This window comes from Oncorhynchus gorbuscha, unplaced genomic scaffold, assembly GCF_021184085.1.
Source record: "Oncorhynchus gorbuscha isolate QuinsamMale2020 ecotype Even-year unplaced genomic scaffold, OgorEven_v1.0 Un_scaffold_3445, whole genome shotgun sequence".
Taxonomy (NCBI): domain Eukaryota; kingdom Metazoa; phylum Chordata; class Actinopteri; order Salmoniformes; family Salmonidae; genus Oncorhynchus; species Oncorhynchus gorbuscha.
The window spans coordinates 1-15,280 of record NW_025747677.1 but is presented as its reverse complement, the minus strand read 5'-3'; the positions used below and the strand labels follow the sequence as shown (position 1 = coordinate 15,280).

Here is a 15,280-nt window from a genome sequence, read left to right as displayed (position 1 = left end):
ATTCTTAAATAGCAAAAAAGTCTAAAAATAAATCGTAAGGTTTTTGAAGTGTTTGTTTTAGATCTATATGTCATTTAACCCTTATTTTTGTAGGCACAAAGCTACCTCCATACTTCCATTCGTTTGTATGTGTTGAAGAGTCATGACACCTAGGTGCAAAACGTGTTTGTGAGAGTCTTCCCTTTCTATAGAGGGGTCATAATAGTTTACCGAGGTAAAGACAGTTTCAAGTTGGATATTCAACGGCTATTCGCGATTTCAAACCTCAATAGCTTTCAAACCACTTGAGCCACAGACTCCAAATAAGTGTCATGATGTTGGAAAAAATTGCAGCACAACATTGCACAGGTCTTATTTTCACGATTTTGACATGAATTTGCTTTCCAAAGCGAATAAACATGTGGAAATGTGAACAAAATGTTGTAGTCCTCGTTAGTTAGGGAGCGTAAACAAAGTACAAACTTTTTTTTACATTTGTATTTCAATATCTCCTTGGTCATACGATCTACTGACTTCAGAATGTCCACAGGGATGGGAGAGTGACTGGCTGGTGAGGTAGACTGACAATATATATACTGAACAGGGATGGAGAGTGAGCTGGTGAGGTAGACTGGACAATATATATACTGAACAGGGATGGAGAGTGAGCTGGGTGAGGTAGACTGGTCAGGGATGGAATATATATACTGAACAGGATGGAGAGTGAGCTGGTGAGGTAGACTGGACAGGGATGGAGAGTGAGCTGGTGAGGTAGACTGACAGGGATGGAGAGGAGATGGTGAGGTAGACTGAACAGGGATGGAGAGTGAGCTGGTGAGGTAGACTGGACAGGGATGGAGAGTGAGCTGGTGAGGTAGACTGGACAATAGCTGGTGATAGACTGGACAGGGATGGAGAGTGAGCTGGTGAGGTAGACTGGACAATATATATACTGAACAGGGATGGAGAGTGAGCTGGTGAGGGATGGACAGGAGATGGAGAGGAGCTGGTGAGGTAGACTGAACAGGGATGGAGAGTGAGCTGGTGAGGTAGACTGGACAATATATATACTGAACAGGGATGGAGAGTGAGCTGGTGAGGTAGACTGGACAGGATGGAGAGTGAGCTGGTGAGGTAGACTGGACAGGGATGGAGAGTGAGCTGGTGAGGTAGACTGGACAGGGATGGAGAGTGAGCTGGTGAGGTAGACTGGACAGGGATATGATGATAGACTGGACAGGGATGGAGAGAGTGAGCTGGTGAGGTAGACTGACAGGGATGGAGAGTGAGCTGGTGAGGTAGACTGACAGGGATGGAGAGTGAGCTGGTGAGGTAGATGGAGAGGAGAGTGAGGTAGACTGAACAGGGATGGAGAGTGAGCTGGTGAGGTAGACTGGACAGGGATGGAGAGTGAGCTGGTGAGGTAGACTGACAGGGATGGAGAGTGAGCTGGTGAGGTAGACTGGACAGGGATGGAGAGTTAGCTGGTGAGGTAGACTGGACAGGGATGGAGAGTGAGCTGGTGAGGTAGACTGGACAGGGATGGAGACTGAGCTGGATGAGAGTGAGCTGGACAATAGGTATACTGAACAGGGATGGAGAGTGAGCTGGTGAGGTAGACTGGACAGGGATGGAGAGTGAGCTGTTGAGGTAGATGGACAAGCTACATATACTGGACAGGGATGGAGAGTGAGCTGGTGAGGTAGACTGGACAGGGATGGAGAGTGAGCTGGTGAGGTAGACTGGACAGGGATGGAGAGTGAGCTGGTGAGGTAGACTGGACAGGGATGGAGAGTGAGCTGGTGAGGTAGACTGGACAATATATATACTGAACAGGGATGGAGAGTGAGCTGGTGAGGTAGACTGGACAGGGATGGAGAGTGAGCTGGTGAGGTAGACTGGACAATATATATACTGAACAGGGATGGAGAGTGAGCTGGTGAGGTAGACTGGACAGGGATGGAGAGTGAGCTGAGAGGTAGACTGGACAGGGATGGAGAGTGAGCTGGTGAGGTAGACTGGACTGAACAGGGATGGAGAGTGAGCTGGTGAGGTAGACTGGACAGGGATGGAGAGTGAGCTGGTGAGGTAGACTGGACAGGGATGGAGACTGAACTGGTGATGGAGACTGACAATATATATACTGACAGGGATGGAGAGTGAGCTGGTGAGGTAGACTGGACAGGGATGGAGAGTGAGCTGGTGAGGTAGACTGGACAATATATATACTGAACAGGGATGGAGAGTGAGCTGTGATTCCACCAGCCAGCGGAGAGAGTGAGCTGCAGAGTAGACTGGACTGAAGAATACTGAAGATACACCTGGGGTGAGTTACTAGCCAGCGGAGAGGAGTACACCTGGGGTGAGTTACTAGTGTAGTTGAAGAGTACACCTGGGGTGAGTTACTAGTGTAGTTAGAGGAGTACACCTGGGGTGAGTTAGTACACCTGGGGTGAGCTACTAGTGTAGTTAGAGGAGTACACCTGGGGTGAGTTACTAGTGTAGTTAGAGGAGTACACCTGGGGTGAGTTACTAGTGTAGTTAGAGGAGTACACCTGGGGTGAGTTAGTAGTTAGAGGAGTACACCTGGGGTGAGTTACTAGTGTAGTTAGAGGAGTACACCTGGGGTGAGTTACTAGTGTAGTTAGAGGAGTACACCTGGGGTGAGTTACTAGTGTAGTTAGTAGTTAGAAGTTGGGAGTCTGAATGTAAAAACAATGACATTGCTTTCTGTTGTTGTTGTGTTCTCCAGAGGCAGATATGTAAGGATCTGGGCAGGACATAATGGTAGGTATTCATATGAATTTATATTTTTTTATAATAGTAATATATGCCATTTTGTAGATGTTTTAATCCAATGTGATTTACAGTCATGCGTGTCTGAACACTACCATTCAGTTTGGGGTCACTTAGAAATTTCCTTGTTTTTGAAAGAAACTCGTTTTTTTTTTGTCCATTAAATAACATCAAATTGATCAGAAATACAGTGTAGACATTGTTAATGTTGTAAATGACTATTGTAGCTGGAAACGGATGCTTTTTAATGGAATATCTACATAGGTGTACAGAGGCCCATTATCAGCAACCATCACTCCTGTGTTCCAATGGCACGTTGTGTTAGCTAATCCAAGTTTATCATTTTAAAAGGCTAATTGATCATTAGAAACCCCTTTTGCAATTATGTTAGCACAGCTGAAAACTGTTGTGCTGATTAAAGAAGCAATACAACTGGCCTTCTTTAGACTAGCTGAGTATCTGGAGCATCAGGATTTGTGGGTTCGATTACAGGCTCAAAATGGCCAGAAACAAATAACTTTCTTCTGAAACGTGTCAGTCTATTCTTGTTCTGAGAAATGAAGGCTATTCCATGCGAGAAATTGCCAAGAAACTGAAGATCGCGTACAACACTGTGTACTACTCCCTTCACAGAACAGCGCAAACTGGTGCTAAACCAGAATAGAAAGAGGAGTGGGAGGCCCCGTGCACAATTGAGCAAGAGGACAAGTACATTAGTGTCTAGTTTGAGGTTCTTCAGGAAGCATGGGGTGAAATCTCTTCAAATGACTTCAACAAACTGACAACTATAATGCCAAAGATCTGCTAGGCTGTAATTGCTGCAAAAAGCAAAGTTTGAAGGACACAATTATTATTTCAATTAAAAATCGGTATTTATAAAACCTTGTCAACGCCTTGACTATATTTCCTATTCATTTTTAAACTAATTTCATGAAACTGTTTTCATGGAAAACAAGGACATTTCGGAAGTGACCCCAAACTTTTGAATGTATTTATTGAAACTGTATCTAATTAGATTAACTGTAACTAGATTAAATCATAACTAAAACTCCTACCTTTACCCATCTTTCTGAACAGGGGGCCATTCCATCTGTGACCAGCCCTACACTAGATCTGAGATGACTGTAATTTTCCCTGCTCAACATGGGCTTTCATTTTCATTTTTGATAACACTTTGTGCCAAGGTGCCAGTTTCAAGGGTTTCAAGTTGTAGAGAATCATTACTAAATAATTCAATGATTACAGTTGTGTGGGTGACCTCTTCTAGAAAATCTGCCAGTACTTCTGGCTGAGAATACAATGTGTGGGTGACCTCTTCTAGAAAATCTGCCAGTACTTCTGGCTGAGAATACAATGTGGGTGACCACTTCTAGAAAATCTGCCAGTACTTCTGGCTGAGAAAACAATGTGTGGGTGACCTCTTCTAGAAAATCTGCCAGTACTTCTGGCTGAGAATACAATGTGTGGGTCACCTCTTCTAGAAAATCTGCCAGTACTTCTGGCTGAGAATACTATGTGTGGGTGACCTCTTCTAGAAAATCTGCCAGTAATTCTGGCTGAGAACCAATGTGTGGGTGACCTCTTCTAGAAAATCTGCCGGTATTTCTGGCTGAGAATCAAATGTGTGGGTGACCCCTTCTAGAAAATCTGTCTGTACTTCTGGCTGAGAATACAATGTGTGGGTGACCTCTTCTAGAAAAATCTGTCTGTACTTCTGGCTGAGAATCCAATGTGTGGGTGACCTCTTCTAGAAAATCTGCCAGTACTTCTGGCTGAGAATACAATGTGTGGGTGACCTCTTCTAGAAAATCTGCCAGTACTTCTGGCTGAGAATACAATGTGTGGGTGACCTCTTCTAGAAAATCTGCTGGTATTTCTGGCTGAGAATCACATTCTCTTCTATAAAAACAATAATTAATGATGGATCAAGTATATTCATGATATTTATTTTTTAGACGTGTGGGGACTCCCTCCCTCTCTCTCCCTCCCTCCTCTCCCCACCCTCCTCTCTCTCTCCCTCCTCTCTCCCACCCTCCTCTCTCCCACCCTCCTCTCTCCCTCCCTCCTCTCTCCCACCCTCCTCTCTCCTACCCTCCTCTCTCCTCCCTCCCTCTCCCTCCCTCCTCTCTCCCTCCTCTCCCTCCTCCTCTCCCACCCCCTCCCTCCCTCCTCTCTCCCACCCTCCTCTCTCCCACCCTCCTCTCTCCCTCCCTCCTCTCTAAGCCCCACCCTCCTCTCTCCCTCCCTCCACTGAAAATAAGCATCCCAGGGTCCAGCTGTGCATCATCTCTCAGGGTTTCTATGGAGCCACCTACTGTGACATCATCTCTCAGAACAGTGCATCTCTCAGGGTTTCTATGGTGCCACCTACTGTGACATCATCTCTCAGGAGTTTCTATGGGCGACCACTGTGACATATCTCTCGGAGCAGTGCATCTCTCTGGGTTTCATCATCTCTCATCTTTCAGAACAGTGCACCTGCTGACATTCATCTCCAGGGTTTCTATGGTGCCACCTACTGTGACATCATCTCTCAGGAGTTTCTATGGTGCCACCTACTGTGACATCATCTCTCAGGTGCAGTGCATCTCTCTGAGTTTCTATGCTGCCACCTACTGTGACATGTACAATTTTTAACACAGATGTGCAGATGATGATGTAGAGGAGTAGTAGTGTGCATCTCTCGGATAAATAACAAATAATAATATTTTAATGACCTTTTATTGCACAAGGTGCACCTACTGTGACATTATCTCTGTCAGGGTTTCTTGGCAAAGGGAAATGCTCACCTACTGTGACAATTGAGAGCATCTCTATGGATCATTTCTGTGATCATCTCTGGGTTTCTATGGTTTTATATTTTTGCCACCTACTATGACATCACCTCTAACCTCTTTACTATGGCTATACTGTATGCATCTCTGTACCTAGGTTTCTACTGCTGCCACCTTTACTGTGACTATACTGTGCACTTTACTACTGTACCAGAGGTTTCACGGCTATGCTGTTAGCCACCTACTGTGACATCATCTCTAATAATTACCAACTTTTAACATTACTTTACACTGCTGACCTGGTGATAGATGTGCAGACTGATGCCATACTTTATGACTAATAATAATAGGGATGTAGTAGTGAAGTAAGTCGCTTTTTGTTCATATGGATCATTTCTGTGCAAACTCTCATGAAACAGCAGAGGATATTTTTTGTTCACCATAACAAATACTGTAATTTAACCATACTTTACTATTAATGACTTTAACCATACTTTACTATGACTATACTGTACCTAGCCTTTAACCAAGTGCACCTGTGGAACTTTTATCTATACTGCTGTTTTACTTTCATGCTTACTTACTATGCCATGCTTTACTGTGCTTTATACTGTGCCTGGCCTTTAACCATGCTTTATGACTATACTGTACTTATTTAACCATACTTTACTATAACTATACTGTACCTAGCCCCTTTAACCATACTTTACTATGACTATACTGTACTTAGCCTTTAACCATACTTTACTATGACTATACTGTACCTAGCCTTTAACCATACTTTACTATGACTATACTGTACCTAGCCTTTAACCATACTTTACTATGGCTATACTGTACCTAGCCTTTAACCATACTTTATATGACTATACTGTACCTAGCCTTTATGCATGCTTCACTATGGCCCATACTGTACCCTGACCTTTAACCATACTTTACTATGACTATACTGTACCTAGCCTTTAACATACTTTACTATGACTATACTGTACCTAGCCTTTCACCATGCTATTGTAGCTATACTGTACCTAGCCTTTAACCATACTTTACTATAACTATATATACCTAGCCTTTAGCCATACTTTACTATGACTATACTGTACCTAGCCTTTCACCATGCTTTACTATTGTCTTTTTCAGCACTTTCACCATGCTTTATTGTAGCTATACTGTACCTAGCCTTTAACCATACTTTACTATATCTTTATACTGTACCTGGCCTTTAACCATACTTTGCATTCTTATTCTGCCTGTACTAGCCTTTAACCATACTTTACTATAACTTTATACTGTACTATATAGCCTTTTAACCATACTTTACTATGACTATATACTGTACCTAGCCTTTCACATACTTTATTGTGGCTATACTGTACCTAGCCTTTAACCATACTTTACTATAACTATACTGTATTACCTAGCCTTTAACCATGCTTTACTGTGACTATACTGTACCTAGCCTTTAACCATACTTTACTATAACTATACTGTACCTAGCCTTTAACCATACTTTACTATGGCTATACTGTACACTTGCCTTTAACCATACTTTACTATAACTATACTGTACTCTAGCCTTTGTAGCCATGCTTTACTGTGACTATACTGTACCTATTGGCTGGCAAGTGCTTTACTCTGAGCTATACTGTACCTAGCCTTTAACCATACTTTACTATGACTATACTGTACCTAGCCTTTAACCATGCTTTACTATAAACTATGCTGTACCTAGCCTTTAACCATACTTTACTATGACTATACTGTACCTGGCCTTTAACCATGTTCTTTTTATAACTATACTGTACCTGACAACTAACCATACTTCCTTTATGACTATGCTGTACCTAATATTTATACCAATTTTACTATAACTATATATGCCTAGCTAACCATACTTTACTATGACTGTATGTACCTAGCCTTTAACCACCAATTTACTATGACTATCTACACAATGACTTTAACCATAACACTGTGACTGTATACTATGGCTATACTGTACCTAGCCTTTAACCATACTTTACTATGACTATACTGTACCTATAGCCTTTAACCATACTTTTATGACTATACTGTACCTAGCCTTTATACTGTACCTAGCCTTTAACCATACTTTACTATGACTATACTGTACCTAGCCTTTAACCATACTTTACTATGGCTATACTGTACCTAGCCTTTAACCATACTTTACTATGACTATACTGTACCTAGCCTTTTAACCATACTTTTACTATGACTATACTGTACCTAGCTACTTTTAACCATACTGTTAGCCTATAACTATACTGTACCTAGCCTTTCACCATACTTTTACTATGACTATACTGTACCTAGCCTTTAACCATACTTTACTATGACTATACTGTACCTAGCCTTTCACCATACTTTACTATGACTATACTGTACCTAGCCTTTAACCATACTTTACTATAACTATACTGTACCTAGCCTTTAACCATACTTTACTATGACTATACTAGTACCTATACTGCCTTTAACCATACTTTACTGATAACTAGCCTTTACTGCTGTCTAGCCTTTAATAATATTTTACTATAACCATACTTTACTATGACTATACTGTACCTAGCCTTTTAACCATACTTTACTATGACTATACTGTACCTAGCCTTTAACCATACTTTACTATGACTATACTGTACCTAGCCTTTAACCATACTTTACTATGACTACTGTACCTAGCCTTTAACCATACTTTTACTATGACTATACTGTACCTAGCCTTTAACCATACTTCTCTTTACTATGACTATACTGTACCTAGCCTTTAACCATAATTTACTATAACTATACTGTACCTAGCCTTTAACCATACTTTACTATGGCTATACTGTACTAGCCTTTTAACCATACTTTACTATGACTATACTGTACCTAGCCTTTAACCATACTTTTTTACTATGGACAACTTTAACCATACTTTACTATAACTATACTGTACCTAGCCTTTAACCATACTTTACTATGGCTATACTGTACCTAGCCTTTAACCATACTTTACTATGACTATACTGTACCTAGCCTTTAACCATACTTTACTATGACTATACTGTACTAGCCTTTAACCATGCTACCATTATTTAACCATACTTTACTTTACTATGACTATACTGTACCTACTGTACCTTTAACCATACTTTACTATGACTATACTGTACCTAGCCTTTAACCATACTTTACTATGACTATACTGTACCTAGCCTTTCCTTTAACCATACTTTACTATGAGCTATACTGTACCTAGCCTTGAGATATACTTTACTATGACTATACTGTACCTATTTTAACCTTTACACTACTATACCTACTTTTATTATGGCTATACTATACCTGCCTTTAACCATAATTTACTATACTATACTGGGCCATACCTTTGCCTGTACCTAGCCTTTAACCATACTTTTTACTATGACTTTAACCATACTTTATTGTAGCTATACTTAGCCTTTTAACCACTTTACTATAACTTCTCTTATAGCTTCATACTTTACTATGACTATACTGTAAAACCTAGCCTTTCATAATTTACTATAACATACTTTAGCCTTTAACCAGTATGACTATACTGTACCTAGCCTTTAACCATACTACTTACCTAGTGACTATACTGTACCTAGCCTATAACTTCACCATACTTTAACCTGCTTTACTATGACTATACTGTACCTAGCCTTTAACCATAATTTACTTCCATAACTATACTGTACCTATTTATTCATACTTTACTATGACTATGCTGTACCTAGCCTTTAACCATAATTTACTATAACTATACTGTACCTGGCCTTTAACCATACTTTACTATGACTATATACCTAGCCTTGAGATATATACTTTACTATTGACTATACTGTACCTGGCCTTTCTACATGCTTTATAATTTATACTGTACCTAGCCTTTAACCATGCTTTATAGTGACTATACTGTACTATTTAACCATACTTTATAGTGACTATACCTTCACTAGCCTTTAACCATACTTTATAGTGACCTTACTGTGCCCTAAGCCTTTCACTGCATGCTTTATGGTATTTATACTGTACCTGGCCTTTAACCATACTATGACTGACTATACTGTACCTAACCTTTCACCATGCTTTATAGTGACTATACTGTACCTAGCCTTTCACCATACTTTATAGTGACTATACTGTACCTAGCCTTTAACCATACTTTATAGGTGACTATACTGTACCTTGCCTTTCACCATACTTTATAGTGACTATACTGTACCTTGCCTTTCACCATACTTTATAGTGACTATACTGTACATGTCCTTGCTTTTCAACATACTTTTATCTCAATGCTTTATATGTGCAACATTGTAACTAATAAAATGAAGACTGCGTCAACTTTGTAACTGACTGCATCAGGCTGCCTGGAGAAGCATCAACAGGAGAAGACTGCATAGCAACTGTGAAGTAGGATTTTCAATTGGTGCATAAATCGAAAGAGGGTGTGGCTTCACTACACAGAGGAAAATATATATTTGACTTTCAGTTTCATTTCTTTGTTTGCGACAGTTGGTTTTGTCCAGTTTGACATATTTTTCAGCGTTGGAAAGACTTTGAAAAAAATAAATCATGAAAACGTTTTTTTCCGTAGTTGCTTTCTGCGTCGTGTTGGTGACCATAAACGCACGAGAATGTAAGTAAAGTATAGGAATGACTTTGTAATTATGATTCGGCTATATTGGTGGGATTGTGTTGTGTACGATCTTAATTTGATTTCACCAACGACGTTCCTGAAAACAATTATGTATTTCCTTAATTTATGTCTTAAATCGACAGCAAATGTGTACTTTGTATGGGTTACACTTTTAAGCAAATGTATATTGAGCAGAGAGATTACTATTTTATTTTTTATAGTGAGAATAAGATAATAAACTTCTGTGATACAGATTATGTGTGTGCGGGCGCCTGCCTGACTGTAAGATTCCCTCTTCCACCTGTAGCTCCCCCATGGTGAAGGTGTACAGCCGTAACCCAGGGGAATATGGGAAAGACAACACCCTGATCTGTCACGTGAGTGGCTTCCACCCCCCTGACATCAGCATCCAGCTCCTGAAGAACGGCGTGGAGATCCCCGACGCCAAGCAGACAGACCTGGCCTTCCAACAGGGATGGCAGTTCCACCTCACCAAGAGTGTTGGATTCACACCAGCCAGCGGAGAGGAGTACACCTGTAGAGTCCGTCACCTGAAGAATCTGAATACCTACATCTGGGGTGAGTTACTAGTGTAGTTAGAGGAGTACACCTGGGGTGAGTTACTAGTGTAGTTAGAGGAGTACACCTGCAGAGTCCGTCACCTGAAGAATCTGAAGACCTACACCTGGGGTGAGTTACTAGTGTAGTTAGAGGAGTACACCTGGGGTGAGTTACTAGTGTAGTTAGAGGAGTACACCTGCAGAGTCCGTCACCTGAAGAATCTGAAGACCTACACCTGGGGTGAGTTACTAGTGTAGTTAGAGGAGTACACCTGGGGTGAGTTACTAGTGTAGTTAGAGGAGTACACCTGGGGTGAGTTACTAGTGTAGTTAGAAGAGTACACCTGGGGTGAGTTACTAGTGTAGTTAGAGGAGTACACCTGGGGTGAGTTACTAGTGTAGTTAGAGGAGTACACCTGGGGTGAGTTACTAGTGTAGTTAGTAGTTAGAGGAGTACACCTGGGGTGAGTTACTAGTGTAGTTAGTAGTTATAGGAGTACACCTGGGGTGAGTTACTAGTGTAGTTAGAGGAGTACACCTGGGGTGAGTTACTAGTGTAGTTAGTAGTTAGAGGAGTACACCTGGGGTGAGTTACTAGTGTAGTTAGAGGAGTACACCTGGGGTGAGTTACTAGTGTAGTTAGTAGTTAGAGGAGTACACCTGGGGTGAGTTACTAGTGTAGTTAGAGGAGTACACCTGGGGTGAGTTACTGGTATAGTTAGTAGTTAAAGTACAGGTGTAGAGTCCCACACGTTGCTAAGTTCTCTTTCAGAATCTGACTTCTCTCTGTGTGTGTGTGTGTGTGTGTGTGTGTGTGTGTGTGTGTGTGTGTGTGTGTGTGTGTGTGTGTGTGTGTGTGTGTGTGTGTGTGTGTGTGTGTGTGTGTGTGTGTGTGTGTGTGTGTGTGTGTGTGTGTGTGTGTGTGTGTGCGTGTGTAAGAGAGTTAATCATAATATAATATATCCATTGACTGACAGAAACCAACTATTCTATTTCCTCTACAGAATCAGATATGTGAGCTTCGGTGTTCATCGCTGCAGGTGTGTATGTCCTGATCATTTTCATTGAAGAGAAACCGTCTATTTAGATGGCAGTTCTTTAACTTTGGTCACTAACAATTGGTGGTTATTGTAATACTGTAGAGCTGAATAGGGCTGGACAATATGGTAGGGCTGGGCGATATGGTAGGGCTGGAGATATGGTAGGGCTGGTAGGGCTGGAATATGGTAGGGCTGGGCGATATTTAACAATACATTTAATGAACATGTTACATTGTTGACAGCACATTGTTTAAAGTTGTGCACTTTAAATGTAGCCTACAGCTCTACAGGGACTGTTGGCCTAGGCTACTGGCTAGACCAAACACTGCTGCTGTTAGCCTGAAGCTACTGTTAGACAAACACTGTTGCTGTTAGCCTAGGCTACTGTTAGCCGAGGCTACTGTTAGACAAACACTGTTGCTGTTAGCCGAGGCTATTGTTAGTGTTGGATCCTGTATTTTACATTATAGCCATTACCATATATATGATTGAATATTATCTGCTGTTGGCTTGTGTGGATGTATGTATGTGTTATGCAACATAGCTGACATGAAACATTGTTAACAGTTTCAGGGCCATGGGATTTTCTCATGATGGAAAAATACAGAGTAGCATGAAGACAGGAACTGTTCAATGAGTTGGGAGGGGGGCACATTCAGAGCAGGGTGTTGCGAGAACAAGCGGTCTTTTGTTAGATAACAGGAGCCAGGTGCGAGATAACGGTATGGAGCATGAGAGCCTGGATGTTCTTCACAAGCAACATTTACATCTATCAACAGAAGCGCCAAGAGGCGGGGACCCGCCTGAGCGCCTGCAATAGGCTGAGCAAGTTTAAACCACGCCCAGTCTCTACTGTGATAGGCCAACAGACGGGTTGGAACTGTCTATCACAGTATAAAGAATACTGTTTTACATACGTCTTGTCAGTTCCCTGTTCTGCCCTGCGTGGTATTACAGTGAGCCCGTATATACGAAAATTGCATTTGCCATTTATGACTTAGCTAATAAAAAATACATAGTATAAAATCGGTGACTCATTGTTATATTTATCCTGATACCAGATTTGAATTTACGCAACTCTAACATTAGCCAAACACTGTTGCTTTTAGCCGAGGCTACTGTTAGCCAAACACTGTTGCTGTTAGCCGAGGCTACTGTTAGCCAAACACTGTTGCTGTTAGCCGAGGCTACTGTTAGCCAAACACTGTTGCTGTTAGCCAAACACTGTTGCTGTTAGCCGAGGCTACTGTTAGCCAAACACTGTTGCTTTTAGCCGAGGCTACTGTTAGCCAAACACTGTTGCTGTTAGCCGAGGCTACTGTTAGCCAAACACTGTTGCTGTTAGCCTAGGCTACTGTTAGCCAAACACTGTTGCTGTTAGCCTAGGCTACTGTTAGCCCAAACACTGTTGCTGTTAGCCTAGGCTACTGCTAGCCCAAACACTGTTGCTGTTAGCCTAGGCTACTGTTAGCCCAAACACTGTTGCTGTTAGCCTAGGCTACTGTTAGCCAAACACTGTTGCTGTTAGCCTAGGCTACTGTTAGCCAAACACTGTTGCTGTTAGCCGAGGCTACTGTTAGCCAAACACTGTTGCTGTTAGCCTAGGCTACTGTTAGCCCAAACACTGTTGCTGTTAGCCTAGGCTACTGCTAGCCCAAACACTGTTAGCCTAGGCTACTGCTAGCCCAAACACTGTTACTGTTAGCCTAGGCTACTGCTAGCCCAAACACTGTTGCTGTTAGCCAAAAACACACATCTGAATAGCACCCTAAGAACCGCAATCTGGATAGCTGAAAAGAAAGCATGATATTATTTGAATAGTGAAATAATTCTCCATTCTGATTGGTTTAATAAACTGTTCAATAAAACTTCAAACAAAAATAACCATCTTTAGCATGTTCATACGTTTCTGCAATTCCTGCACTCAATATGGAGATCATTTCCACACTGCCACAATAGGGCAGCACGATATGGGCAAACAATCGCAGCCGTGTTTTTTTAACCAAATATTGCAATTGCGATTTAGATCAAAACACAAAACTGTTAGAATCATGGAAATAGGATGAATATTCTAATTCTATAGTTAGAATATAATAGTGGGCACTTTGAATACAGTGTTGTTTGGCATCCTACGGTGTTGTTTGGCATCCTACGGTGTTGTTCGACATCCTACGGTGTTGTTCGACATCTGTTTGACATCCTACGGTGTTGTTTGACATCCTACGGTGTTGTTCGACATCCTACGGTGTTGTTTGGCATCCTACGGTGTTGTTTGGCATCCTACGGTGTTGTTCGACATCCTACGGTGTTGTTCGACATCTGTTTGACATCCTACGGTGTTGTTTGGCATCCTACGGTGTTGTTCGGCATCCTACGGTGTTGTTCGACATCCTACGGTGTTGTTTGGCATCCTACGGTGTTGTTCGACATCCTACGGTGTTGTTTGACATCCTACGGTGTTGTTCGACATCCTACGGTGTTGTTCGACATCCTACGGTGTTGTTCGACATCTGTTTGACATCCTACGGTGTTGTTTGACATCCTACGGTGTTGTTTGGCATCCTACAGTGTTGTTTGACATCCTACGGTGTTGTTTGCCATCCTATAGTGTTGTTCGACATTTGTTTGGCATCCTACGGTGTTGTTTGACAGCCCTACGGGTGTTGTTTGGCATCCTACGGTGTTGTTTGGCATCCTACGGTGTTGTTCGACATCCTACGGTGTTGTTCGACATCCTACGGTGTTGTTCGGCATCCTACGGTGTTGTTCGGCATCCTACGGTGTTGTTCGACATCCTACGGTGTTGTTTGACATGACAATGAATGAAAAGTTATAGAACAGCTGCATAGTTGTCATCAAAGTCTTGAACACAAGACTAGTGTGAAGTGGTGGTCTCCTGGTCGAGCAAAACATCGCTCCCCGAGTGACAGGGGACGGGGCTAGATCTGAAACATCGCTCCCCGAGTGACAGGGGGCGGGGCTAGATCTGAAACATCGCTCCCCGAGTGACAGGGTGAGAGGCTAGATCTGAAACATCGCTCCCCGAGTGACAGGGTGCGAGGCTAAGTCTGAAACATCGCTCCCCGAGTGACAGGGGACGGGGCTAGATCTGAAACATCGCTCCCCGAGTGACAGGGGACGGGGCTAGATCTGAAACATCGCTCCCCGAGTGACAGGGGACGGGGCTAGATCTGAAACATCGCTCCCCGAGTGACAGGGGACGGGGCTAGATCTGAAACATCGCTCCCCGAGTGACAGGGGCGGGGCTAGATCTGAAACATCGCTCCCGAGTGACAGGGTGCGAGGCTAGATCTGAAACATCGCTCCCGAGTGACAGGGGGCGGGGCTAGATCTGAAACATCGCTCCCCGAGTGACAGGGGACGGGGCTAGATCTGAAACATCGCTCCCGAGTGACAGGGGCGGGGCTAGATCTGAAACATCGCTCCCCGAGTGACAGG

The 15,280-nt window shown here is 42.5% G+C and overlaps 1 protein-coding gene across 1 annotated transcript; it reads left to right on the top strand.

The window, feature by feature from the left end:
• The first annotated feature begins 1,521 nt into the window (after positions 1 to 1,521).
• Positions 1,522 to 11,799, top strand: LOC124027663 (beta-2-microglobulin-like). Its single transcript, XM_046340028.1, has 3 exons — positions 1,522 to 1,559; positions 10,475 to 10,800; positions 11,786 to 11,799. The coding sequence occupies exons 1-3, from the start codon at positions 1,522 to 1,524 to the stop codon at positions 11,797 to 11,799; spliced, it is 378 nt and encodes a 125-aa protein (XP_046195984.1).
• The last annotated feature ends 3,481 nt before the right edge of the window (positions 11,800 to 15,280 follow it).